The sequence below is a fragment of the Drepanopeziza brunnea genome (assembly GCF_022702325.1).
Source record: "Drepanopeziza brunnea f. sp. 'multigermtubi' strain 214-2 chromosome Unknown ctg3, whole genome shotgun sequence".
Lineage (NCBI taxonomy): Eukaryota > Fungi > Ascomycota > Leotiomycetes > Helotiales > Drepanopezizaceae > Drepanopeziza > Drepanopeziza brunnea.
In genome coordinates, this window is record NW_027094066.1 from 550,439 (window position 1) to 577,643 (window position 27,205).

A 27,205-nucleotide genomic window follows, 5' to 3' on the forward strand; every position below is an offset into this window, starting at 1 on the left:
GTAATCGTATCGGATGGCTCGTATCGTATCGTATTCCACCCCCCCCCCCCCCCCCCCCCCCCCCCCCCCGGATCGACGTTCATCAGACTGACTGTGTATCAAGTAGGTAGGTACCCTACGGAGCGGACGGGTTCGCAGAGCTTTCAATCAATTCCAACCTCATTTACGGGGAAAATTCATATGCGTACACACTCGTATGCATGCATTTATTCATACATCTATTCATGTAAGATGGGCGACAATAGCTACAATATATCGCTGTGTTCCTATGCTCAGGTATTGCGCTGCCCTGTGCTGCCCTGCTCGGACGGATGAAATACATGCCCGGTTATTCCTGTCCCGATACCACCCTGGCATGTTTGCATATTTGCATGTTGCTTGCTTGCTTGCTTACTTGCTTCCGCACTATGCATCCTACCCCGGGGATCATCATGGATCATCAATCCACTATGTCTTGTGGAAGGAAAGGGGTCGGGACGTGTCACCCCTCCACGTAGCTGTGCCTCAACTCCTTCCATCTGGACTCTCTATCCGCTCTTCCTCGCGGCGACAAGAGTCCGATTTGATCAACCAAGACGCCGTCCACTTGATCTCCTCTTGTCTGATCGTCTTCTCAAACACATGCACCGCTGCTGGTCGCCTCGTCCGGGCAGGGCAGGGCAGGGCAGGAAGCGCGTCGCGCTTCGCCTCTGACTCTGGCTCTGGCTCTGGCCCAGCTGCATGACAACCAAATTTGGGCCGGCATGGCAACAGGTAATCATCTTTTCTCTATCGTGGTGTTGTCGTCTTGAAATTTGTTGTTTCCTCTGCTTCTCTGCCCGGCCTGGTTCAGGCGCTGCAAGCATTACATTGTCATCTCCGTCGTCGTCTGTTGTTGCCCTATCGCCCGTTGATGATTCGCGTCTACGTATGTCTTTTTCTATTTTTAATATTGGCCATCCCTGCGCATAAGATGCAAATCTCTCGCCTGTGGTCGCTGCGCTGCTTGGGTCCGAAGCGGTCCCAGACGTTCCCTGTCGCTGTCGCTTGTCACTGTCGCCAGTGGCTACAGCGAGTACAGCTACTCCGTACAGCCCTGAATCATGCGTGCTCTGGGCTTTCCGAGACTTTCTTCCTTTCACTGACGGTACCCTTTCTTTCTACTTGAGGTTTTCATCCTAGCCAGCTATCTATTCTATCCACCTACTCTTTCTACCTACTCTTTCTACCTGCTCTTCCCACCTCCTCCCCCTCCTCCTTTTCCCTCTTCATCTCTATAACAACCCTCTCCCACAGCCGCAAACTACGCCCCTTCCCCCTTCCCCCTTCCCCCCATGGCGGTATCTAACCCCCTGCCTTGCCCTGCCCTTCCTCCCTGCTGTTCCTGCCCATTGCCGGATAATGCCTGTCTTCCATTCAGGAGGGGCTTTCCACTGCCGCCCCCCGGCCTTGGGCCAATGCTTTTAACCTTCCAACCTTCCATGAAAGCTTCCATCCCGCCGCCTAGAGTAGCAGAAGGAGAAAGAGAAGAAGGAAAAAACCCATGTCCTACCCCCTCCATCTCACCACCCTTGTTGCCGCTCCGTAACTTTCCTCGTTGTCCCCGCTTGTCAAGACTCTTCCTGCATCCTGCCGGCTTGGGATTTCCTCTGCTTGGATTCCCAATCTGGTCTGAGATGAGATGAGAGATGAGTGATGACTTAGAGCATAATCCGTCCGATGTCAACCGTCCTTTAAATTTTCCTGCTTACATGCTCCATCTCGTTCATGGCGAATCACTGGCGTGTCTTGAGCATCTCTCCAGACCATCCCGCGCGTTTAATTACTACCCTATCTACGACTTTCTGCTCAACACCAGGATACCGCAAGATCAGCCGGCAGATATAATGCAAAGGCGTGCCCTTTTCTCCGATTCTCTACGGCATCTCGACACGCTCATTCCCGGCTCACAGCCTATCTTCCGTTCACGTACTGAACGGCCAGTGTTCCTCACTACAACAGGAAAATATTGAACCCTTTCTTTTGTTTTGTTTTTTGACTCGGATCGGTCCTACGCCCTCCTCGGCTTTGTGATCAGGCAAGACCTATAACACCGCGGCGTATACCCAACAAAACGGTCACCATCTCGCCAACGACACAAGTACCAACAAGCAACGCAGCAAGCAATCAACAGCAAACCTTACTTGGCGCGACCACATAGCGGTGATCCAGCAGGTAGTACTACCGCCCCCAGCGATCTGCGAGAGCAGTTCGCTGTGGCAGATCCCATGCATGTCTGGCTATCGGCCAGGCCACGAACAAGGCCACGATCCTTATATCGGCTATGCTGCTGCACATCCAGAAGCTCATCCCGAAGAACGCGGTTATGCCTCCCATGTACAAGAGCTCCAGCACGTGGGCGCCCAGGGCCTCGCGCCCCTACACGAGCAGCATCTTGCGGCGCAGCAGCATCATCACCACCACCAGCACCAGCAACAGCAGCAGCAGCAGCAACATGCGCAACAACATCATCAGCAACAGCACTCGGCATACACCGAGCATCCCATGGCCCACCACCAGTCTCCTCCGTTCGGTGGTGGGCAGGGGATGGCGTACGGGCCCCCGCGGCGACAGCAACCAGCTGGGACGAAGAGGGCGCGTCCCGATGATCTGGAAGCCGAGATGGAAGGACTCACCGGGCAGCAAATGCAGATGGTAGGAATGCAAGGCATGTCTTCGCAAATGCCTCCGCAGTCCATGGTGGGAGGAGATGGCTACGATGCGCAACCGATGCAATACCACAGCCATGCCCTGCCGAACCAAGGGCACCGCTCCAAGATGCCGCGGATGAGCGACAATGATTCCGTGACTGGGCCGAGCGTGGTCGGGCAGGAGGGGATGCCACAACCTGCGCCTCGGCCTCGCGGACCGAAATTAAAGTTTACTCCCGAGGACGATAGTTTGCTAGTGGATCTGAAGGAGAACAAGTCGTTGACCTGGAAACAAATTGCCGAGTTCTTTCCCGGGCGATCCTCAGGCACCTTGCAGGTGCGGTACTGCACCAAGCTGAAGGCTAAAACAACACAGTGGACTGAGGAAACGGTACGTGCCAATCTGACTTTTGATTTCCCTAAGTATGCGCAAGCAGGATCTTGAGCTGATTCTGGGACTGCAGGTTCAGAAACTCCGGACGGCACTGCACGACTACGAGCAGGAGAAGTGGCGCATTGTGGCACAAAAGGTCGGCACGGGCTTCACGTCGGCGGCGTGCAAGGAGAAGGCTAGTGAATTATAACATGAAGCGTCCCCGGCAGAGGCTGAGCCCGCTTCTGATCTTGGGGACACGGAATATTGAAAGCTCGCCCTGAGCTGATGACACCTCTCTCGCTGATGGATGTCTAATCTACTGCCGTTCTCACGGACGGCACTCTTCAAACTCGACTACGCCATACCTTTCTTGAAAAAGAACCTCCCCCTGCGAAAATCCGGCTGAGGTCCACTCGCCAATTTAATCTTGTACAGACGACTGATACATGTGCATATATACACTCAACTTCTTTTTACGTATATACGACGCGTACTCACTCACCTGCGCGACTGGGGCGCGCACCATCTCCCTATCGAACGAACGCGGAGTATACCCATGTACCTTGACTGATTGTTTGCTTATCCCCTGACCTCTATACAATTTGTGTCATTTTACATATCTTCCTCGACTTCTCATACGTCATGTCATTCTCATACCTCATGTCATTCTCATTATTCTTATATATACACACACTTGTCGGACGTGGTACCGATTCGATCGATATACCTGTTTCTTCCCTCCTCCGCCGGCGGGAATTTGGATGTCTTTAGCCTGCCGGGGGTAAAACGTGTGGCTGGCTGTGTTGTTGTGGTGGAAAAGAAAAGAAAGGAAAAGGGGAGGATTGGTGTGTGGGTGGGTGCGCGGTTGGAAGCATGCTTTGCTATGGTGGGGTAATTGAGGTTTTTGGTGTCGGCTGGCTGCTTAAGGTTGGGAGGAGGACGGAGACAGCACTTTGTCATTACGGAATGCTGTTACTGGGCGCTATATACCCGGCGGAACTTGATGAGGAGGAGGGGACGGATAGAAGGGGGGAGGGGGTAATGGAGGGGGGGGGGCTGGTGTTTTCCGTTACAGTTTCTTTGTTTGGTTATGGTGTTCTGGAGCGCGTGGGCAGAGGGTAGGATAGGATAGGATAGGATGGGATGGGATGGGATAGGGGAGATGGAAGTAAATGGGACGGAATGGAATTAAATGGGATGGAATTAAAATGGGATGGTAGATGGGGAAGGGTAGAAGGGGGGGGGGGGGGGGGGCGAGGGAGTCTTGTGGATAAATTATTTTTGCCTTAATTAGTTGTACGGACCTGACAGCTTAGTTTAATTGGACTCATTTGATTTGATATGTGCATGGAAATGGATACATCTTTTTCTTCTTCTCTCTCCTTTACTTTTATTATAACTTTTCTTACTCTTCTCTCCTCTCTTCTCTTCTCTTCCCGTCCCTTCCCTTCCCTTCCCTTCTCCTCTCTCTCTCCCCCTCTCACACACCTCTCTTTCCCTTCCTGTAACCTCTCCTTCCCCTTCCCTCTCCTTCCCCTCCCTCCCCTCCCCAAAGGACCTCAAAGGATTATCTACAGTATCCCTCTCCACTCTCGCACGACAGAATTGATTTTTTTTTTTTTTTTTTTTTTTTTTTTTTTTTTTGGTCTCTTTCCTTTTTCCCCTTCCTTTCCCCTCCCCTCTTCCCATCCTACAACAAACGGCATTCAGTCTGGATGGATGGATGGATGGATGGATGGATGGATGGATGGATGGATGAGTGTAGAGAGACCCACCTTAGCGAGCGAGCCTCGTCGGGAGGACGAGAATGTATGTATGTATATATATATATGTATGTATTTCTCTCTCTCTTTACATGAAAAAACTCTTTTCAATGCGTTAAGAAAAAAAAAGGGGGGGGGGGGGGGGGGGGGGGGGAAGAGGGGGAGAGAGGGGGGAAGAGGGGGAAGAAGAGGGGGAGAAGAGGGGGAGAGAAAGGAAAAAACCAATATAGAAAATGAATGACACACTTTGAGGTTTCGTATCTCTGTTCTTCTTCTTCTTTTTCTTCTTCTTCTTTTTGAGAAAGAAAAAAAAAGGAAGAGGAAAAGGAAAAGGAAAAGAAAGAGTAGGGTAGGGTAGGGTAGGGTAGGGTAGGGTAGAGTAGGGATAGATATAGATATAAAAATGGGTTACTTGTCTGAGATGAGATGAGATGGGAGGGGAAGAGAGTGTGGATCTGGGGGCTTGGATGGGTTTGTGGGTTTTAGTGATGGTGATGGTGGTGGTGATGATGGTGATGATGATGATGATGGGAATGGGTTTATTGGAGAGGATGGAGAGAGAGCTTAGGAGGGAGGTTGAGGGGTTGGATGGTTATTGGAAGGTTAAGTAGCTTGGCTGGAAATGTTTGGTTTATTAGGTAGGTAGATGGGGAGGTAGATAGGTGGTGCAGGTATGTGTATATGTGTGTGTATGGCTCGCAGGCTACGCTAGGCTAGATGGATATGGTTATTGGTTCCTCGATTATCTGAACTAGATCTTATACGGCTTTGAGTTTTGAATGGGGAGGAGAAAGGGGGTAGAGATTTCAATGATGTTAAGAATTTGAAAGCTTTGAACAGTTTTGAAACTGTCAGGAGGACAGTTACGGATTTTTTCTCTTTTTCTCTCTCGATGGTATCTACGTTTTTTTCCGTTCGATGTTGTACTCTTGTGTGATCCGCTCGAGGCTGGAGCTTAGCCAGATAGAGAGATTTGCTGCTTTCGGTAAGGGAGGCAAAAAAAACCCTCCCTCGAAAAGAAGAGAAACTTGGATTCATGGATTCATAAGCGCATCAAGGGTATGCGAATATCAGCATCGGTTTGAGCTAGGGGCTCTTATTACTAGTTTGGCACTACGGATATTTTTGGAAATCTGATGTAGCTGTTGTTATTAAGAAGTCTTTTTGCTGTTCATATATATCATGTTGAGACAAACGGGCGGTGGCATGTATAAGTAGGTACTAGTAACGGATGTTGGCCATGGGGGGGAGGAGGAGGAAGGGCTCTTGGGCAGGAAATTAAATATCCTTCTCTGTGTCCGTTAAGGACATGATTGATTTTTAGTTGAGAATATACTGCCTTGGTTTGATCTGTTACTGTCTGCTCGCTCTATATATACATCAGCAGAGAAAATCTGAGCGGCAGCGAAAGGTTGCGAAGCATTTTTGCAATATCGTCTCTAGGTTTTCTCATATGATAGCGAACGGCGTTGATTTGGGAGTCTTAAGCTGGATATTTTTATATCTTACACAAAGGGGATTTAGGTATGGGTTGGGTATGTATATATTGTGGAAATGTATACGATATCTGAAGATCCTGAGCTTCACCCGCCGTCGAGATTCAAAGCCCGGAAGGGCCTGATATAGGTCTAGCTTAGGGTGTTTTTTAACTGAAATGTAGGTATGTTTTCTGCTGCACAGCTTATATCATATCGGGAATTAAAAAGAATCAAACAATTTACTAGTTACCTATCCATCACGTAAATCGCTTCGTTAGCGGCCACATATATCTCGGTACGCGGCTAATTGATTTTATTATGTGATTCATATACCCCGATAGGTCATCAACTTTCATCCAGTAGCCGCAATTGAGTTAGATGTGCTCTCTTGACGGACCACCTGGTGTGGTGGATCAACAACTTCGAAGCGTTTCTGAGCCGGGCAGTGGTTAAGAACGGGTCAATAAAACACGACAAGCACGACAAACACGACAAGAGATGTAGGCATCGACTTGGCTGAACTCTTTTTTGCACTTTGTGCGGTATTTTTTGAGCTTCCAATTTCTTTTTTGAAATATAAAGCATTTATTTAGTAGTTGTTTCAACGACGGCGTCTTTAGCGAGGCAGGTCTTGTAGGGTAGTCACCGTAGCTCCGGAGGTAGTGGCCAAGTTTCGCCGGAGCTATTTGTTTTTTGATATATATTAGTATGATCGGTGCCGAGAGTAGAAAAATGTATCACAACGTCTATTCTTCTTTTGCTTTTTAAATACATGTCGGATATCAAGACGGCTTGGAAGATATATGTTCCTTCCATTCTCGTCTCGAAAAAGCAACAGGCATGGCATATGCGAAGTCCTCTGATCAAACCAATGCTGCGCTAACCAAAGAAAGAAATATCATCAAGACCGCATATTCTGTCTTCCCTTTCAGTCCCGCTATTCGACCAAGCTCTTTCTTCCCTTTCCCTCACGTCCTCGAGCCAAATCCGCATCCCCTCCATGTATCGCGACCTCTCAAGTCTATCCGTCGTCGATTTCCATCGTCCAGCTGCTTCCAACATATATGGATCGTGAGCGAACATTGCACTGGAATATTCTAAAACATCTGATCCGCTGCCATACAAGTCAGCCTTAAGCCGACGGAACCAGCGAGGAATAATTAGACACTTGAGATGATGAGCGCGCCAAGCCATCCGCGATAACAACTATATAGCTCCTCGAGGTAGGACGTCCCGATGTTCGTGCCGTTCGCAGCGAAGGGAAAAAAGAGTCTTCCGAGAAACAGCAAAACAAGCCAAAATGGTGTTCCTCCTGAGTTTATTTGCTAGGAAGCCATTCTTTACCCACATCGACAGAAAGCCCCCCTTCCCAGCTTGTATTTAGTAATAGATTTTTTCATTCTTCCAACGATCGCGGCGAAGAAGATCGGGAAAATTGTAGGCCTCAGCAGACTCCAATCTTACCACCTTTGCTCAATACTCGCCGGCTTTCTTGGTTTCCAGTTCGAGGGCGGAGCACGCCGGGAATACTGGCAGAGGGCTAGAACTGTCGTTCCGCTGCGTGTCTGCGTGTATCGTGGGTTGTATAGCCAGCAGTGTAGGTTCGAGGTACTTTCCTGGAATCCTGCGTATCCTCTGCTTAAAGCAATCCGATTGCGCGCTCTCTCTGCAAACGCCCGAGAACTTTCCGCTGCGTTGCTCCACTGAAGAGAATTTTAAGTCCTTGATTTCATGCTAAGACAGGTGGAAAGAAGTATATCCGAGAGACGAGATGGAAGAGGATTATCGACAGCCGGGAGTACACAAGGACAGGCGCAAGACTTAGCTCAGCCGTTGATACCTTTTTGAAGATCTGTCTTGACTCAGTGTGGAGTTTTTGTTACCCGAAGCCATATTTACGTACAATAGCTGCGATGATATAAAGAACCGTGTTTGGGGAATTTCAGTGGAAGCAACGATGTGGAAATTCCACGCTAACCAGCTATGCCACAGTTAATCTTCAGTTGATGTGGTTTTTCAACCGGAAGAGAAATCCCGCTGCATATTTGGTTTCCTAGGTTGGACTAGATCTGGCGATGCCTTACTGCTTGATAGCACTTGGCGATTTTCTAACGGTGCAAGATATTTTTCGGATTGATGCATCGATATGTGTGCATCTTTAGAGGCCCGGATGTTGTTAGTCAATATTCAAGCTGCCCACAGACGCTACCAAGAACACAGACTGTAATCAGATTGCCGTCTCCAATTCTTTTTTCCAATGCCGACAATCAGTCGCACGCCGGTTCGTCCTAATTGATCTTGTTATGTCACGGGACGGGTATTTTCCAGTCTGATGCCTTGAGTACTTCGAAGACAGTGACGGGTAATCCTCGAAAAGCTCATATTGATCTTCGTGAATAAGCCAAATATCCTTTCCATGGCAGACGCCAGTCCCCTGCTCTCAACTCTGGTCTGAAAACATCAAAGTCGTGTTTCTCAAGTTTCTCCAACCATAATCTCGTCGGCAGGGCCGGCATCAGCACGCCGAAGCCACGCTCAATCTCATCCGCCTGCGAGAGTCCTTTGGAATCAGACTGAGCGTATTGGTGGCCTTCCTCGCCCTCGTGCTCAAAATCATGACCTGCGTCTTTCCCTTGTTGCAAGTTCTTCAGCATTTCTCTTGCGGTAATCAAATGATCATTTGCTCGAGTGGCGACAGTGAATACGGCATCCTGCAATCCTGGAGCATTAGCACCCTGCCTGAAAACTTCTTCCTCCTTCACTCCAGCGTCTGCCATTACGTCCAAAGGCAGGACAACAGATCCCTGTCTCCCTCCTGTGTTTCCGCCTGCAGATGCCGTGTTATTGCTATGGTGATTTGGAGGGGGTGGGAAAGCCAGTAATGGCAGACCTCTGAGCACCGCGACAATTCCGGTGGCCTTTCCTATATGACTTGCGACGTGGTCTGCTGCCATCGAGTGCAGAGGCAGAGCCGCCAGTGTCAAATACATCAATGTAGAGTATGTGTTTTCGGCATAGGTCTCCAAATCGCTCATACTTGCGTACGGTCGATTATCCATATATTGCTCCCTTGCGTTGATTACTTTCATGAACCATCCCTTCATTACATTTGTGCTAATCCCTGGATGACGTTCCTGGAGAGCTTGGAGAGCATGGTGTAGGAGGATTGCGACAGGCTCTTTCGGCGGCGTATTGGCAAAAGTACGAGTCAAATTATCGCGCCAGAATTGCATACGGAGGGCACCGACTGTGGGATTCGAAACCAAGTCTGGTATCCGTGCCAGCTCGATGTTAAGCGTTCGTATTGAAAGGTATGCGTCTTTGGCTGAAGGAGGGACGAAGGTTTGGAGAGTATAGGATGGCGAGTCGAACTTCCTATTGACCATTAGAGAGACAGTATCACAGTTGAATTTATTGTCACTCACTGCAGCAGATTCGAGCAGTATAGACGAGCAGCTTGAACATCTGCCGCTGAGATTCGAGATGGATGTGGCGCTGGAGTGCTGTATGCGGTGGTCGCGTATGTTCGGTTTACGGGATTGCGCGAGCCAGAAAAGATCTGCAATCGTACATTTCCCCTTGTACAATACATTAGAGTAAAGGAAAATAAGTACTAAAACAAGAATAGAAGTTGTTGTGGTTGCGACAGATACCTGCATGGTCAGCCAAATAAGTTCGAGTACGTCAGCGAAAATCATTTACACGAGCCTGGCACGTCTTTACAGACGCGTCGTCTTCAAACCCATCTCTATAACTCAAGCTTCATCACAACCAGCATTAACGTCAACATGGATTTTTCAAACTCAGAAGAGCCTCCTGCGAAGAAGAGAAGATTCTTTACCGAAAAATCGGAGATACTAGACAACACTGTGGCCCAAGATACTGTTTTACCAGACGAAGTCGACGCGTTACCCTCAGCAAATACGACTAAGCCAGCACCTCACGACGAAGAATTAGGCTCAAGTCAGTCAGCTCTAAGCAATGGGCCGATAGGGTTCGACCAGGAGACGTTCGAAAGCTTTGTAGGAGACTCAGTAGACGCAGATACGCTGAAGAAGATCCGCGAGGCATCTGGGGACGATATGGAGAAGGCTGTGAATATGTACTTGGATGGATCTTGGAAAACCGTATCGACTTGCGTATCCTCTGGTCGAACGTTAAATCCGAGGCCCATGGCTCTCAATGGGTATGCCAGGTTCAACTCCAATGGCGCGAATGGCAAAACAGCAACTCCAGTCAAATTGGGACAACCCCCGCCTAATGTTGAATTGAAAGACTCGATGCCAGAGTATCGATACGTTGGAGCTTTTGGTGTTGAAGGATGGGCGACTAGAAGTGGGACAACTTTGATAAAGCACGGCGAGATTGTACGAATTGAGAGACAGAAGATATTGCCACCCAAGGCACCTATTGGGAAGGGCAGAGGCAGGCCTGCGCAGGCACCTGCCCTTCCCAAACCCGGAAGTGCAGCAGCAAAACGGGTTGATGTGATTGTGCGGTTCACAAATACGAGAGGGGAGGAGATTGGGCGACTTTCACGAGAAGTTGCCAATTGGGTTTCTACATTGATCGACCAGAAAGTATGCAGATTTGAGGGGACTTGCGTTTATGCCCCAGAAAGAATTCGTACCAACGACACTATCTTTCTTCAGCTAAGGTGCTCACTACTCCGATCGGCTTTTGATAATGGCCGCTTCAAGGCTCCAGAGAATCGCCAGACAGGCCTGTTCGAGCAAAAGGAGTCCATAGAGGAGAAGGAGCTGCGCCTACGTCAAGTCTCACTGGTCAAGATGTTTGAAGAGGTCAATTTAGTACCATCAAGAACATCGGAAGCTACTGCAAAGCATAAGCGAGAAGGATTGCTCCAGGCTGCTGAAGTCGCTGACCAATACGAAGCTCAGAAACTGAAGAAGGAGAGCTCAAGTGGGGATTCTCCACCATCTGAAGAGGCTGAGGATGGGAAGGAACTTGAACAAGACCAACTGGATACTCTCTACAAAAAAGCCCAATCCTTTGACTTCGATGCTCCCGCCGCAGAGCCGGCTGATACTTTTGCCATGGAGTTACGGCAGTACCAAAAACAAGCCCTCCATTGGATGATATCTAAGGAAAAAGACGAGAAGGATGAAACTCGAGAGGAGTCTATGCACCCACTGTGGGAAGAGTATACCTGGCCAGTCAAGGACATGGAAGATAAGGATGTGCCCCAGGTTACCAACCAGGAACGATTCTACGTCAATCCATATTCCGGGGAGCTTTCGTTGAAGTTTCCAGTCCAGGAACAGCATTGCCTGGGTGGTATTCTAGCCGACGAGATGGGCCTGGGTAAGACAATTGAGATGATGAGTTTGATACACTCGCATAAATCCGAAGTTGCTATGAGACTCCAAGAGTCCCGGAGTGGTCCATCATCAGTCAATGCTCTTCCAAGGCATCCTGAAAGCTCAGCTGCCGTCGAACCAGCGCCATGCACAACTTTGGTTGTGGCACCAATGTCTCTGCTGGCTCAGTGGCAAAGCGAAGCCGAGAATGCGTCCAAGGGGGGTACCTTGAGGACTATGGTATATTACGGAGCTGAGAAATCAGCAAATTTGCAGACACTTTGCTGCGAGGCTAACGCTTCTACCGCACCGAATGTTATAATCACGAGTTATGGTGTGGTTTTGTCCGAGTTCAATCAGGTCGTCGCCAAGAACGGAGACCGGGGTTCTCATGGCGGACTGTTCTCTTTGAAGTATTTTCGTGTCATACTGGATGAGGCCCATCACATCAAGAACCGTCAAAGTAAGACCGCCAAGGCATGTTACGAAATTGATGCGGAGCATCGATGGGTTTTGACTGGAACCCCGATCGTCAACCGTCTGGAAGATCTGTTCAGTCTAGTCCGCTTCTTGAGGGTTGAGCCCTGGAGCAACTTTTCTTTCTGGAAAACATTTATCACGGTCCCATTCGAGTCGAAAGACTTCATGCGCGCTCTTGATGTCGTACAGACCGTGCTCGAGCCTCTGGTTCTCAGGCGAACCAAAGACATGAAGACTCCGGCTGGGGAGGCTCTAGTGCCTCTTCCGCTTAAAACCGTTGAGATCGTAGACATCGAGCTCTCACCACCAGAGCGAGAGGTATATGATCATATTTTCACTCGTGCCAAGCGGACCTTTGCAGCCAACGTGGAAGCTGGTACAGTCTTGAAAGCATACACCAGTATCTTTGCCCAGATCTTACGTCTCCGTCAAACCTGCTGTCATCCAATCTTGACCAGAAATCAGAATTTGGTCGCTGATGAAGAGGAAGCTGCTGAATTAGCAGATGCTGCCAGTGGCCTTGCAGATGATATGGACCTTCAGTCTCTTATTGAACGCTTCACAGCAGCTACAGATGACGCTGCTGATACAAATGTTTTCGGCGCGCATGTGCTTGAACAAATACGTGATGAAGCCGAGAACGAATGTCCCATCTGCTCTGAAGAGCCAATGATCGAGCAAACCGTCACCGGATGTTGGCACTCGGCATGCAAAAAATGTCTCCTCGACTACATCACACACCAAACCGATAAGGGGGAAGAGCCGCGATGTTTCAATTGCAGAGAGCTAATCAATAGCCGTGACATCTTCGAGGTTACCAAAGACGACACCCATCCTGAGAATATTGATGGGAAACCTAGAATCACTTTACAACGGCTAGGTTCAAACTCTTCAGCCAAAATCGGTGCACTCATGACCAGTCTCAAAGGTGTAAGGCGCAAAAACCCCGGCACGAAGTCGGTTGTTTTCAGCCAGTTCACATCGTTTCTCTCACTTATTGAAATTGCTCTCAATCGAGCCTCGATACCCTTTGTCCGATTCGACGGTTCCATGGCGCAGAAGACTCGGAAAGCTGTCATCGAAGAGTTTACCGCCAGCAACAAAGGAATGGTGCTTCTGCTGAGTTTGAGAGCTGGTGGAGTTGGCTTAAACCTGACAATGGCGAGGAGAGTGTACATGATGGATCCTTGGTGGAGTTTCGCCGTGGAGGCCCAAGCTATCGATCGAGTGCATCGCATGGGTCAGACAGAAGAAGTGAAAGTCTGCAGATTTATCGTGAAGGAGAGCATAGAACAGAAGATGCTGAAGATCCAGGACAGGAAGAAGTTCATGTAGGTTGAAGCCTGCGCGCTTGAAAGGCTTATTAGCTAACCGACCCCGATAGTGCAAGCTCCCTCGGGATGATGAGCGACGAGGAGAAGAAGTTGCAGCGAATTGAGGATATCAAAGAGCTACTGAGTTGAGGTTGACGCATGTACGTCCGTTATTGGGCTCTCTTGCACTGTGGGGCTGGCTGGCATTTACTCTGTACGTATAGATGGTACGGGTAGGAATTCTCACCTGCAGTATACTCTTCTCCCCCACGCCCCCAACTAAATATATGTAATAATCGTCGGCTCGCTTAGGTGGGCCTCCTTTCATCCTTTCAGTCTTAGTCGGCATAAGCGATTGCGGATCGGAAGCGAATGCGAATTTTTCGAGTATATCAAAAATTCTTTTATACTATAGCATTTATTATTACAACTAAGAAATATCTATATGAATAATTAATCGACTATTATATCGTCTTTCGAAACATTTAAAATTGTATCATCCGATAAAATATCTGACTATCGATTATTATTTTTATTGGAATTTAATTCGTCTTTTACCTGACGCAACGAATCGTTTGAACTTTTACTATTATTAGAATCAAAGCCATCGCTATCGATATTAATACTAAGAAAAAGAATAATATCTTGCTTTAAAAAAAAGTCTCTGATAGTATTGATTGTAGTTATCAGATCATCGTTACCGAGAAAAGGTTCAAGTTAAGAAAGAGTTAGTCGAGGAATACTTTTTTTACGAGGCCGCAGAATTTGACGTTCAAAAGGTTGTTGCATCCACCAAATCTCTTTCGAATCGAGAATTGGAATAAGTATTGAATCACTCGTTTTCCACTACCTTATGAACCAGCTCCAGCTTTGCGGCTTCGCATATTCATCGTATGTTTTGCGCAAAGCGAATATAACGTTATAGATCAATTGCGGTGTAAGAGTAAGCCAATTAGCAAGGAGCTGAATGATAAATTAGCGTGACGCGTTGACATGCTGGCTTTGCAAGATCTTATTTTGACCGCCGCGCTTGCGATTTTTCAGTCGCTTGAAGTAACTATTTAATATGCGCTTATTAAGGTCGTATATACGCGCGGCAGTTTTTGAAGTTTCTTAAAGGTATTCGGATAAGAATGTTACACCGCATTAAAGACGCGTCGCAAGATCTTCAATTGCATTAAGATTACCTAGTTAATCGTAGCTTTTGTATTAAAAAATCCTTGAAGGCTTCTTCGCGCGGGTGCGTTTTCGGCCCATAATTAATTATAGAATACAATCGAATTATGCGGTTATAAATCAAAGAATAATATTGTAAATTGTATTTTGTATATAAAAATTAATAGCAAAACAAAAAAATCCGCAATCGCTTATGCCGACTAAGACTGAAAGGATAAAAGGAGGCCTACCTAAGCGAGCCGACGATTACTGGGTCTTTTGTAGGCTGATTGCAGGGTATAGCAGGGGTATAGCAAGAAGCAATAGTGGAGTATACAAGGGTTTCAAGCCAATTGAAATAAATGCTAATTAACTTTACTTATCTCTCGTCTCGCTTAGAATCTTCTTTTTGCTAAGTATCTTTATATATTCGATCTATTTCAATCTGATGATAGCTGCCTATAATAGATATCAATCAATTATTGAGTTCACTGATTCCTTCAAAAAGGAGCTTTTCTACGACTTTTGCTTTTTAAACACAATAATCCGACGTATACGCTCGAAAGAAACTACTAAATTTAGAAAAGATATGGTCTATCTGTTTATAACGCTTAATCGATCTCTTCTAAGAGATTACGAGAAATCATATCGGAGGTTTACGACGTTATTCCCAATAGCTATATCGGATCTTTATACCTACTTGGTACAAATCGTAGTGGAGGCGTTATCAAGCTGTGATCTACCGTAGTAATTCAAGAGAGAGATGGAACGCTAGCCGTTTAGCGTACTTAGCAAACAAAGGGGATCAATAGTTACGCCGCTCCGAGAAGCGGCCGCATATTAAAATCCTAAGTGTGCTTTAGCATAATATTTGCTTTGAATACTTTGAACTTATTATTTGCATCTTTTAACGTTAATATAAGTCTTTAAAATTATAGTTGGTAAACGAAAATTCGGCTTTAAACTACCTCTTTAAGAATCTCATTCATTAAACACTTCAAATGCTTTTTTTTATAAGGAGCGCGCTCCTCGACCACGGCCTAGGAAAAAGCTTAGAATATTAGCTTATTATCAAGCTAGAAAAGACGCTTATAACAATCCTGTTACAGCTTATACACCTCGTCCTTTTATTATATGCCCGAAAGTATTCAAACTTAAAGAGCGTAAAGTCGACGCAATACTATTCTTTTATTTTTATAAGATCGCTCGAGTAATTCTATTGCCCGCTTACTCTCACATAAAAACAAGCTGCTTTATATTAAAAGATCAATAAAGCTACTATTCAAAAGTGGTGGAAAGAGCGAGATAATAGCGAAAGGTGTAGATCGAAGAGTTCGGAATCGCCGGTTACGATCGCAAAAAACATTTAAAAACAATTAATCGTAATTTTTTATTTAAGCTTGCTTAATTATACGATACTTACGAACAATGCTGCATTCTCCGTTAATATTTTCTTGCTTTATGATTGACTAAAAATAAGTAGTATTTATAGCAAAAGTACTAGTATAGTATAGTCGCGAAGAAAGCAATTTAATAAAAGGAACGCATGTCGTTCTACTCGGAGCGGCGTAACTATTGATCCCCCTTGTTTGCCAAGTACGCTAAACGGCTAGCGTTCCATCTCTCTCCTGAATTACTGTATTACGGTATCCTTAAGGAGGGCCAAGTCCATACTAACCTAAGCGAGCCGACGATTAAAAGGCAGGAAGGATCCTAAAGGTGGCACGAGCCACAACCGAGCGCAAGTCTACCCTTGAGATCCTGCCCTTGATTGTAGAGGGGATAAGGAAGGATGATCTTCGATATAACAATAAAGAGATAAGATATGATACCCTATTATAAGCCGTTCGATTATTTATAGCCGACGTAGAGATTTCGATAACGGTTCAAAAAAAAGAGGTATATATGCATCTTTCTTTCCGCACTTGCCTCGGATTTAATTCATCACTCTCTTCTTTGGCAAGCACCAAGATTCCCTTTCATCATCTCGCATCATTAAAAGACTTATATGTAATTCAAATACTGATACAAACAAACACGATGCTACGATCGAAGTCTATCTTCCCGATCTTGCTAGCCTTGAGCTTTCTCTTTCGTAGAGCTCAGGGATTTCTTAGGATTAATAACGAACTTATCGGCTATGCCAAGGTTTCCCCAGTAAGTTTCACTTCATTTATATACTTCGCAGTATAAGCTTACACTGTACTAATGACGCGACCTACAGGGCTTGGCTCAGCAAATCAATAGTGATAATAAGCCCCGTGTAGAAGAATCCAGAACCCTTCAGCAAGTAGGACCTGGCTTTTATCTGCGTAAGAGAATCCATACAGTAGGTTACGCGGAGTTAACAATCTAAACAGGAAGCATATCCAACTGGTATGAAGATGATGGGAATTGGTTTTGTGCTATCGAAGCGAATAAGAATAAGATGAAAGAAATCGTTAAAGTCTGGATCCCGAAAGAATTCGAATCGATGACTTGGGGTAGTCAGATCAAGAAATACCAATTATGGGGCCAAGACGAAGAAGAAGGAGCCATTTTGGATTATATCCATAGTTCAGTAATGATTGATGAGCCCGAGAAAGCGCTGCGCTTCTCATGGATTGAAGGTGTCGCTCAAATGACCATTCCAACGGATGTAGTAAATAACGGCGATTTGGAATTGTGGGCCAAATGCTTTGGGTCCATACACGAGCTGAACAAGTACTCCGATAGGCATGTTGATTGGGAAGCTATTTGGACCATTAGAAGTTCGGAAGTATGGATATGGAACCCAAGCACAGGTTCCGAACTTCTCGGTACGGCAAAACCTTCTCCAGCTGGCACATCCAGAGAAGCGGATCCCCGATTTGAAGACTTGCGAAAGCGACCACGGCCCCAGTGGTAATGCCGATAACAGGAAGCAGGACATCGGGTCACTGTACGAATGCGACAGGTAGATGGGCATCAATAACAAATAACCACCGAACCACATACAGGACTGTGATCTTGATTACTGCTTGAGCCTTTGATTGTAGATTGGAAGCATAGCTTAGGACGCCTATTTATAAACGAAATGAACTTTTTTAATCCGCCATCGGATTTCTTTATGGTTGTGAGACTCTGCAAGACGCTGTATCGCAAGTGTCGAGATGCGGAGGGAGTGTATAGTGAGTGAGATTAGTTATGAGGTTCGAGGCGGCGGTTTGCAAATTCGAGGACGGAATGGAAGCTGGGTTGATAAAGCTCGCAGTGAGGGTCCTCAACCGGGAAAGCATTGTTGCAGCAGAAGATGGTCGAGGCAATCGATGGTGTAGACATATTTCTACCAGGCTCAGGTGTTTGAAGTTGAAGAAATGGACTTGGAGTAGGTAAAATGATTCGAGAAGGAGGAAAGAGCTGTGGGCATTAAAATGGAAGGTTAGGAGTACTTATGCTCTTTTTCCTTCTTCTCTTCTTCCTTACCGAGTATTCCGTTGAACTAACAGTCTGGGTGAGGACCCTTGGTCTCACTTACGACGAGTAGTGTTCAGATAATGTTCAAGGTGATAATGGCAAAGTCTGGTATGAAAGTTTTCATTGAGTCGACACTCAGACGCATATATTGCCTGATTGTAAACCTGGCTTGTAGATTGCCAATCCGCTTCCTTGAAAAATCTCTCTGTGAAATCCACTCAGCGCTTCACCTTTTCTGAAGATTCCCAGTGCACCAGTGCAAGGAAAGAAACCAGCAGATTCTGAGCCCCCAATGCCCAAATTTGCCCCAAGGGTCAAAATCTCACGCCTCAAAATCAAATCACCCCTGCCATGTGCGCTCCGCCAGATACGTTTCCCCTTTTCTAAACCTCCAGACTGACATCTACCCATTCCAGAGCCTTCCGCATCAAAGCTTCTGCCCAGCAAACCACAGACTCATCTTGTCGAAATGAGCAGTCACCAGCTTTTCAGCATCCACTTCCTTGTTCTTCCAGATGCCCAAGCCATAGCCACGCGCAAGCTCTCCCTCCAACTCCCGCTCCTCTTCGTTCAGAGCGGCCTTCTTGACAATATCCCTGACCGTGTCCGATAGACCATAGCTCAGCTTCCGAACCATGATCTTGCGCTTCTCCCGGGACAGCTCCAGCGCCGAAAGCTCACGATGCTTCGTTCCGAAGACGGCCTTTTCTCCGGCCTCGACTTCCTCGTTGATGGCGGCGTTGGGATGGTAGGCGGTGATGTGGAAGGCGTTGCTTGCATGACTGCCCAGGGATGTTGGAGTAGCTGGGCTGGGTTGAGTTGAGGACTTCAGCGATGGGGTTGTTTTTGTCGGGGTCTTCAGGATGTCGAAGCGCTGATCCTGATTTTGGCTCTGTGGGGGTGGAGTCTCCAAAGTGATTGAGGGCTTCAACGATGGACTTGCTTCTCTTGGGGTATTGAGGAAATCGAGGAGCTGATTCTGGTTTGGATTATGTGGGGTTGGAGTCTCCAATGTGAATGCTTGTGGGGTTTGTGGAGGGGTCGCGAGGAGCTCGCCGAAGGGTAACTTGCTCACTTCTCTGAAGCTTGTTGTCTTTGGTGTCGATGGAGGGGTGTGCGAACCAGTAACGGCATCGAGACTGCTGATTGGGACGACCTCTCCACATCCACCGGAACATAGGGTATTTGGGCTCGAGTTTGGTGGTGTGTGTGGACGTCTGGAAGGGCTGGGCTTTTTCTTGACGAGTATTTTTGTTGACTCTCGAAGCGAGCCGCTTCTGGTAGGCGTGGATGGTGGGGCAAGACCACTTACGGAGCCGGCAGTTGCAGAGCCAGAAACTACAGCTGCAGATCGATCTCTGTCATAGCTAGAGGTTTTCTTTCTTCGCTTGGCAGTTTGAAAGGTCAAGAGAAGTGCGGTTGAGAAGATGGGAGCAACCTCAGTCAAGTGATCGGAAGACTTTGGCAGATGGGTCGATGGCGTGTAGCAGAAGTCCTCGAAGCTCCTTTTCGTACAAAAACTTGGGCACCATGATAACGATCCCAACAGTCTTCTGGGAGGATGACTCTTCGCGATAGAAGTCAAACAGTGTAAGTATCCGTACGTCTTGGGACGGTATTTGGAGATCAAAATGGAGGACGGCAGAACCTTGTGTTTGAATCGGCGAACAGCAACAATAGTTGGCTCTGCGATTCCCGCCAACCCATGGGGGATATTCTCGCTTTCTTGCTCAGCCATTGTTGTTGTCGAAGTATTGTTATCTAAATTGTTGGTATTGTGAGTTCTTCGTATTGTGGTTTGGCGATGGTGTTGTCTGCCTTGAAGATGTTTTGAAGTTACAAAATTATTGAATTTAGGCAGCAACAAGACATCCGATCTGATTTGAAACCGAAGTCGTGGTTCGATCCGAAGTCATTAGAAATTCAAAGAGCTAAGATACTACGTACATGGTCGCATATCTGGACGGGAGCCACTCTTTTCAACACCAGCCCCAACCCTCACTGATATTTCCAGGCTCCACCTGAAGAGCCTATACTGGTTCTTGAATGACTAGGACTAATATTATGGTCCTATTGGTAAAGTAGCTCCTTGGTGCCTTTGGATTGCTAGCTAGCGAACGTCAAGGCGTACCCATGAAAGCTTATTACAACTTGATCAATTTATGGCCTTTGAAGTGTGTGTATAAGTTGTAATAAGCCATCCTCTAGTCAAATCTGCTTCTTAGGCCATCATTACGGAGTTTCCTTTTTGGTAATTACTCTAGTAAGTTGTGAATAGGTCAGTGTTAAGAGGTGTAGATAGACGCGATATCCACCAAATAGAGTTGCGACTATCGTGCCAAAGATCAACCGCTCTACACGCTTTCTCAAAACCAGGAAAGCCCGTGCTGTAGAATTGAGGTGATGTTTTGCTGTGTCAGCTGCTAAAGGCGAGTACTAAAGAAGCAGTTCCTTGTCAGATTCGCGGGGGAATGGCAGTTGGTCCCGGAACCTGCATGACATGATTCGATGAGTCGGGAAGACCCAATAAGCATTTACCATGAGCTTCACACTCAAGACCTTGGGAAGCCTGTACGCTTGGAGATTCATCGTCCATTGCTGCCTAATATTGGCGATATTCCCGTGAGAAGAGAAGACAATTCTTTTTCTTGCCTCAAGATTCCGAGCCTCGTAGTAATCTAATCGAAATGGCCAAAAAACTAGACAGGAAACAGAACGTCTCCAAATCCAATTCGTGCGAAATGCAGAGCAGACAAGCATCCATGAATCCCAAGCCCAAGGAAACTTCTAATATCCCATCACGAAGCTATCCAGGCCCATAAACACAATCAGACAGCCTCCCTCTCATCAACCAGCTTACTCCCTCTCCGCTTCCAAAAGCCTCACCCGCCTAACCGAATATTCCCTCCGACAAGCTACACACCTCCAAGTCACCCGTCCGCTCTCCCTATCATCCCCAAGATCCTCCCTCCGCGTCCAGTTCCAGCCCTGGTTCCAAAGCTCCTCCACTCTGCTCTCCTCTACTAAGCCGAACACCTCGTCGGGATACATGACGACAGTTTCCTCGTCTTTGTCAGGCAGCTGCGCGTAGTGTCTCTGTTCTGTTACTCGCGTATCGGTTGCTGGCGGGCGACGGACCGTTTGCAGCAGTACGAGCTCGCGGGGGATGGGGTGGGTTGCCGGGTAGGTGGGGAACGGAGACTGGGTCGTGTCGGTAGGGGCGGCCATGGTTTGGGGGTTGTTGGGAGATGTCAGGGCGATGCTGGGACCGAGGATACGGAGGGCGAGTAGGAAGTTGCTCACGAGGTCCGAGGTTGAGGAGGTTTGAGAAATCGGGTTTAGGGGGCAGCAGAGGAGGGTTTGTTGCGGTGGTGGTGCCATTGAAATATCGATGAAGCTGTCGCTATTTGGGCTTGTGGAGTCCATGTTGGTAGGCTGGATATGTATAGTGAGAGATGGTGATGAGAATGGGAATCATGGGATTCTTATGACTAGTGGGTTGAGGGAGTGAAGGGGGCGGCTGGATGATGTTGATGAAGTAAGTGTTTTGATGATGATAAATGCTTCTTGTAACTGTTTGTTGGGGGTTGGTAGGTCATCTCAAGACTCGAAATTGACCTTATAATATGAGCGGCGAGGAGCATCCACTGGAGTGAAGTTGTGCTGAGAAAGCCTAGCGTGCGGCAAAGACGTGCGAAGTGCTATTCTAGAGGAGACTATTTGCAAATTTCACTTGGACGCCAAAGACTTCACATCGCTGTTGAAGTTTCGATGGGGTGAGACAAGTGTTCCCTTAATCTTAACGACCAACAAATCCATTCATCTACATGGCACCGCAGAGAGACTGGTAAAAGCGTAAACAGCGACGGTAAGCAACTTGGAAAAGAACGGCACTAGAGTCCAAGAGTGAAAGGCAAGAGAAAAGTCGTCAATTCGCAAGGAGACAAAGCATTACGTGCAAACCAAATACTCCTAAGCTTCAAAACTCAAGGAAAAGCCCTTGAAAATCAAAGCTCGTTAAACCACACCCGTAACTCAAACATGAACTTGTGATCCTCGCACCATAACCTCTCTACCCCGGAAGCCTGTTCAAACTTCCTCCGCTCTCCCGTAGCCATACCAGCAATAGGCGCGAGACTCGCACGCGCCTCCTGAATCGTGATCTCGCGAAACTCCTTGCCTTTGATAAGACTGTTTTCCACCAGAATGGTAGGTTTTGTCGTGCTCTCCAGTGGGACGAAGTAGCGCATATGTTCTTCCGAGGAGGAGACATGGGTCTTGAGAGATGGGGTAGGGAGCGGGACTTCGACAAAATCCGAGAGTCCGGATGTTCTCTGTGGAGAGGACATTTGAGGTTTTTCGGCGGCGAGCTGCAATGTAGAGCAAGTTTTAGGACGTGGGTTCATTGGAACATTGACGAAGGACAAGTTCTCGGAGGACTCATCTGATGGTTTAAAGGTGGGAGGCGCTTCAAAATGTCGGGTCTTCTTGACTTGTATGATAACGAAGTATCGGGAGACGTATCCTGTTGGCACGGCCGTGGGGATGGGGATGTGAGAGGTACAGAGAGACACCAGGAAGGTGCTGAGAAGAGGAGCAAGTTCTTCACCGGGGTTCAGAGGCTTGTGAGTTGCGGTTGGGAGGATGAGGCGCGAGAGATGCTTGATTGTGATTGGGATGGCGGAGGAGCAGCAAAATGGTCCTGGTACCATTATGGGGATGGTACAAGTAGTATGGTGCCTGCTTTAGGACTTGGGTAGGGTGTGGTTGTGGCAGGTAGCAGGGGAAATGAGCTGGATACCTATGAAAGTCTTAGAATAAGACATAAATGAATATGTTTGCGCAGTCTGACTCTGCTCATGTATATCTGAAGAACAGCACGGTTATGAGGAGGCTTTGATGAAAGCAAATGTCTCAAAACATAAATGAAACGAGAAGTAGCTAGAAACCTATGAGCGCCCGCTCATAACGGTAAAGAGCAGCGCTGTGGATTCGTCGTACTTGGGTTCGGGAAAATTTCTTGCAACTACATGGTGGCTGCCTCCGGGGGATGTGAACAAATCTGGCAAGGAACTGTAGTCCAAGAAACAAGAAACAACAATCGAATTGGTTGCAAAACCCGAAAATAATAATAAAACGCTGCATTTTTGACGTTTTTGGTGAGAGCACACTAAAACTCTCACATAAACACACACTAGGAACTGGCTGGGTACCTAAATTCTCTCATGATGTCCACGAATATCATATGTGAGTAATTTGGTACTTTACACGCCTGAGGGCAATTCAATCATACAACGGCTACTTCACTTTCGAGACCTTTGACTTTTCCAGCGACTTCTCGGCGGCCATCTCGCGTTCCTCGCTCCGCAGAGCCTCAATGTTCTCGTCAACCAGCGCAATCTCCGCGTTGATACGTAGGAGCTTCTCCTGCAACATTTTCTCGTACTCGGCATCGGACAGAACTTTCATAGGACTCCATTTTGAGTTCAACCACGAGTCCTTGAGGTCCCTTTCCGGTGCCAGCGCTAGCTCCGAGTTGCGGGCATCGGCCATGTTATACAAAGCCTGGCCTGTGGCTCCGAAAATGGCAAACATGACTGCTCCTGGAATCACATTTTTCCTTCCACCTATGATCAGCATTAGAAAGTGGTCGTCAGGAAAAGTAGGTATATACTAACGTAGGAGACCACCTGCTGTTCCTGCGATACTTCCAGCTATTGCACTCGCTGATACTTTTTCATTGGGGGTGACTTGCTCCTTTCCCCAGGCATGAAGTACTGCCCCTCTTGAGGCTACGGACAGAGCGCGTGTTAGCAGTGGAATCGAAGTTAGGACAGAGGATTGGACGCCCGTACCCCAAAAGGTGCCTCCAAGAACCGACCACTGAATTCCTGATGCTAATGCAAAGAGGAATGGGGTATTAGAGCGGATGACACCAGCAAACCCACCGAAAAGTAATCCAGACGTTCCTGAAGGCGAAGTTAGCCAGTGTCACGAGCGAAGGACGAGATGGTTTGTTAGAGATGCGATTGAGTTCCATACCAGAAAGGCCACCGACGCGAAGGGCAGGACTAACGATCTCGAGGATCTCCGAAGGCAAATCGTTGCGTCGTCGCGGAGCCTCTCCGCCTGCCCCTGACTTGGCTGGCTGTGTCATGTCGTCCTTGGATTTCTATATCGAGCAAGCATTCGGTTACATGTTCAGCTGCAGAGAAGAGCCCGAGTCTGATATATTATTCGGTCATTGGGTTGAGTGGCGTGAGGGAGTTGTGAGGTCAATTGGTCAGTATCGATATTGATTTCGAGGTTGATTTCGAGGTTGATTTCGATATTGAGATTGATTTTGATATTAATTTTTGATCTTGATTCTGATCTTGATTCTGATCTTGATTCTGATCTTGATTCTGATCTTGATTCTGATCTTGATTTTGATCTTGATATTGACATTGATTTTGACATTGATTTTGATTTTGATATTAGGTGGATTCAATGTGCCGCGCTAGCTTAGAAGAGACTAGCGCCACCTAGTGCACCCTGGTGGAAGGCTAGTTGCCGTCAACCAAATTTTGCTCCCTTAGCATCCGCCCAAGGAGCTTCTTTCCAGACGACACAATCCCAAGCCCCCTCAGCTTGACTAACATCGCAAATAAACGATCAGAATCGACCAGGAGGAATTGCCCTCCTTCAGAAATCTCTCAGGAACGAAGCGCAAGGCCCAAGGTGTCCTCGCGCATCGTCTGGAAAAAGACGCAAATATGGGTACGTCTGTTCTCCAGGACCTCACTCTGCCACTCCACACCTCTAGAGTCGCTGAGCGATAGAAGGCCTGACTTGAACTTCTGCTGAAATGTTTGTTATGCAGCTCCCAAGAAGAAAGAGCAGCAGAAGATGAGCCTCGGGGCCTTCTTGACTGATGAGAGTAAGATTGATCCCCCACAGCCGAAGCCGCAGCCACCGCAGCCACCGCAGCCTCAACACAGCTGAGACTGACACGATGCAGAGATGGGATCCTGGGCTGATGAGATGGAGGATGCGCCAGTGTGTGAGTCGCCCCTTTTTCTGCGCTGTATAATCAATTACTAACATATGTCTTCACAGCCGGTAGGAGTCTCCTAGGCTACCATACAGATGGTATCTATCTCTCTTTGGAACGCGTGACTAATTGATCCCAGACTCTCGCACTGGCTACGGAGGAGGTGAACGACGCACTTACAACTCTGGTACTGGCACATATGGTGGTAGCACCGCAGGAGGTCAGTTCTCGCAAATGGGCTTTCCACATTGCGCCCCTTGCCATTGAACACTGTATACTAATGGTAATATAGGCTACTCTGTCCGCGAGGAACTCCCCCTACCCGACAAGCCACCTTACACCGTTCATCTTGGCAATCTCTCCTTCGAAGCAACCGTTGGTGATGTCACCGATTTTTTTGCTGGCTGCGAATGCACCAATGTGCGAATTATTGAGGACAAGATGGAGATGAAACCCAAGGGGTTTGGATATGCCGAGTTTGCATCCCGTGATGGCCTTAAGCAAGCTCTGACGCTCAACGGAAGCTCGTTCCAGGGACGCAACATCAGAATCAGTGTCGCCGATCCTCGTATGTATTCGCCAAGATGTTCAGCATATCTATTTACTAACATATCTTACAGCCAAGGACAGAGGAGATCGACCAGAGGCACGCGAGATTACTGACTGGAGCAGAAAGGGACCTTTGCCAGATTTGCCAGGCCGAGGTAACGACCGAGGTGGCGATCGTCGAGGACCAGAACGCGGGGTTGGATTCGGGGCCGACTTTGGAGGAGATCGTGGAGAACGCCGAGAACGCTTTCCCGAGAATGACGGGAAGGTTCGAGACTTTGGTAACTGGGATCGCAAGGGTCCATTGTCCCCGTTGGTACAACCAGATCGAGGACCGAGAGAGGGGGGGCGCCCACGCACAAACGATGGAGCAAGAGGTGAAGGAGGCTACCGGGAGGCACCCGCCGCGCAATGGGGCGAAGGTCGGGCACATGGTTCGCAGGATGGGTCCAGGCCTCCAAGACGGGAGTTCCAGGAGCGACCAGTCGTTGAACGTGCGCCAACTGCTGCCGAGCAAGATAACCAATGGCGTTCAAAGATGCGTCCCGATGTTCCTGTACCAGCACCAAAGTCCCCGGTACCATCAAGAGATGGAAGTGAAGCTCCCTCTTCCCCAGCTCCCGGACACGCCCTCCCAACCGGCCGACCCAAGTTGAACCTCGCCAAACGAACCGTTTCCGAGGCTCCAGATCAGCCACCTACAGCCGTACCCGTCTCTGGTGACGCCAAGGCAAGCCCATTTGGTGCTGCTCGCCCTATTGACACCGCAGCCAAAGAGAGAGAGATTGAAGACAAGAAGCTTGCGGCAGCGAAGGAGAAGAAGGATGCCGAGGAGAAAGCAATGGAGGAGAAGAAAGAGGCCGCTGCGAAGAAGGCTGCAGAGGACGCTGCCGAGGCCGAGAAAAAGGCTCAGCAAAAGTCGGAGGGTGAGGATGCAAGCAAGAGTAACGACACCATTGAGAGAGAGAACGCCAACGGAGAGATAGTGGAGGACAAGTCGGTGAAACCGAAAGAGATCGTCCGGGATGTGCGACCCAGGCCATTAGAGACTGGTGCTTGGAGACGTGCTTCGACCGGGCCACCAACACCCAGAGACGATATCCCTCGTGGCCCTCGAGGTCGTGGAGGCAGAGGCAGAGGGGAAGGTCGTGGAGGTCCCAGATATTTTGATGACCGAGGAGGACGACAGAACTCGAACGGCCGAGGCCCCCAATCACCTGCTCAAGCAACAACTCCTACTACCACGGAAGTCCTAGAGGATGATGGATGGAGCACCGTTCAAAAGCCCAAGAAGAACAACCGGGGTGGATACCAAGGATCGCGAGCGATTGCATCTTGATCCCAGCCAATAGTTCTTGAAGTTGGCGATGGACTACTGGCTTCAAACGATCTACAATATGGATCAGATCGCCTTATACCCCATTTCGCACAACATCAATCTTCCTTCTCTGCTCTTCATGGGACGACTTTCTTTTGGCGTTGGATCTTGTGATTTACGGTCTAGATCGTCTGCTAAGACCCTCGAGTCTGTCGTGTAAGGAAGCTGGCTGGTATCTGCACATTTAGAAATGCATACGGGCGGCCTTTGCACAGACGTCAATTTCTTCATCTCCGGTTTTCTTGAGGCAAGCAA

The 27,205-nt window shown here is 47.9% G+C and overlaps 9 protein-coding genes across 9 annotated transcripts; 4 read left to right on the forward strand and 5 right to left on the reverse strand.

The window, feature by feature from the left end:
• Positions 1-2,250: 2,250 nt before the first annotated feature.
• Positions 2,251-3,253, forward strand: L3040_002336 (uncharacterized protein; the record flags this gene model as incomplete). Its single annotated transcript, XM_007289765.1, has 2 exons — positions 2,251-3,060; positions 3,134-3,253. The coding sequence occupies 2 exons, from the start codon at positions 2,251-2,253 to the stop codon at positions 3,251-3,253; spliced, it is 930 nt and encodes a 309-aa protein (XP_007289827.1).
• Positions 3,254-8,664: 5,411 nt separating this feature from the next.
• On the reverse strand, positions 8,665-9,945 carry L3040_002337 (uncharacterized protein; the record flags this gene model as incomplete). Its single annotated transcript, XM_007289764.1, has 3 exons — positions 8,665-9,661; positions 9,712-9,845; positions 9,901-9,945. 3 exons carry the CDS (start codon positions 9,943-9,945, stop codon positions 8,665-8,667), a joined length of 1,176 nt encoding a protein of 391 aa, XP_007289826.1.
• A 129-nt stretch (positions 9,946-10,074) lies between these two features.
• L3040_002338 (uncharacterized protein) lies at positions 10,075-13,550 on the forward strand (the record flags this gene model as incomplete). Its single annotated transcript, XM_007289763.1, has 2 exons — positions 10,075-13,418; positions 13,472-13,550. 2 exons carry the CDS (start codon positions 10,075-10,077, stop codon positions 13,548-13,550), a joined length of 3,423 nt encoding a protein of 1,140 aa, XP_007289825.1.
• Positions 13,551-16,595: 3,045 nt separating this feature from the next.
• Positions 16,596-17,442, forward strand: L3040_002339 (uncharacterized protein; the record flags this gene model as incomplete). Its single annotated transcript, XM_066155510.1, has 3 exons — positions 16,596-16,712; positions 16,780-16,867; positions 16,916-17,442. The coding sequence occupies 3 exons, from the start codon at positions 16,596-16,598 to the stop codon at positions 17,440-17,442; spliced, it is 732 nt and encodes a 243-aa protein (XP_066012509.1).
• A 975-nt stretch (positions 17,443-18,417) lies between these two features.
• Positions 18,418-19,728, reverse strand: L3040_002340 (uncharacterized protein; the record flags this gene model as incomplete). The annotated part of the gene is made up of 1 exon (XM_007289761.1): positions 18,418-19,728. One exon carries the CDS (start codon positions 19,726-19,728, stop codon positions 18,418-18,420), a length of 1,311 nt encoding a protein of 436 aa, XP_007289823.1.
• Positions 19,729-20,846: 1,118 nt separating this feature from the next.
• L3040_002341 (uncharacterized protein) lies at positions 20,847-21,416 on the reverse strand (the record flags this gene model as incomplete). Its single annotated transcript, XM_007289760.1, has 1 exon — positions 20,847-21,416. The coding sequence occupies one exon, from the start codon at positions 21,414-21,416 to the stop codon at positions 20,847-20,849; it is 570 nt and encodes a 189-aa protein (XP_007289822.1).
• Positions 21,417-21,997: 581 nt separating this feature from the next.
• L3040_002342 (uncharacterized protein) lies at positions 21,998-22,702 on the reverse strand (the record flags this gene model as incomplete). Its single annotated transcript, XM_007289759.1, has 1 exon — positions 21,998-22,702. One exon carries the CDS (start codon positions 22,700-22,702, stop codon positions 21,998-22,000), a length of 705 nt encoding a protein of 234 aa, XP_007289821.1.
• A 586-nt stretch (positions 22,703-23,288) lies between these two features.
• Positions 23,289-24,147, reverse strand: L3040_002343 (uncharacterized protein; the record flags this gene model as incomplete). The annotated part of the gene is made up of 4 exons (XM_066155512.1): positions 23,289-23,617; positions 23,669-23,782; positions 23,846-23,959; positions 24,033-24,147. 4 exons carry the CDS (start codon positions 24,145-24,147, stop codon positions 23,289-23,291), a joined length of 672 nt encoding a protein of 223 aa, XP_066012510.1.
• A 598-nt stretch (positions 24,148-24,745) lies between these two features.
• Positions 24,746-26,911, forward strand: L3040_002344 (uncharacterized protein; the record flags this gene model as incomplete). The annotated part of the gene is made up of 6 exons (XM_007289757.1): positions 24,746-24,749; positions 24,853-24,909; positions 24,991-25,032; positions 25,163-25,243; positions 25,316-25,591; positions 25,644-26,911. 6 exons carry the CDS (start codon positions 24,746-24,748, stop codon positions 26,909-26,911), a joined length of 1,728 nt encoding a protein of 575 aa, XP_007289819.1.
• Between the last annotated feature and the right edge of the window lie 294 nt (positions 26,912-27,205).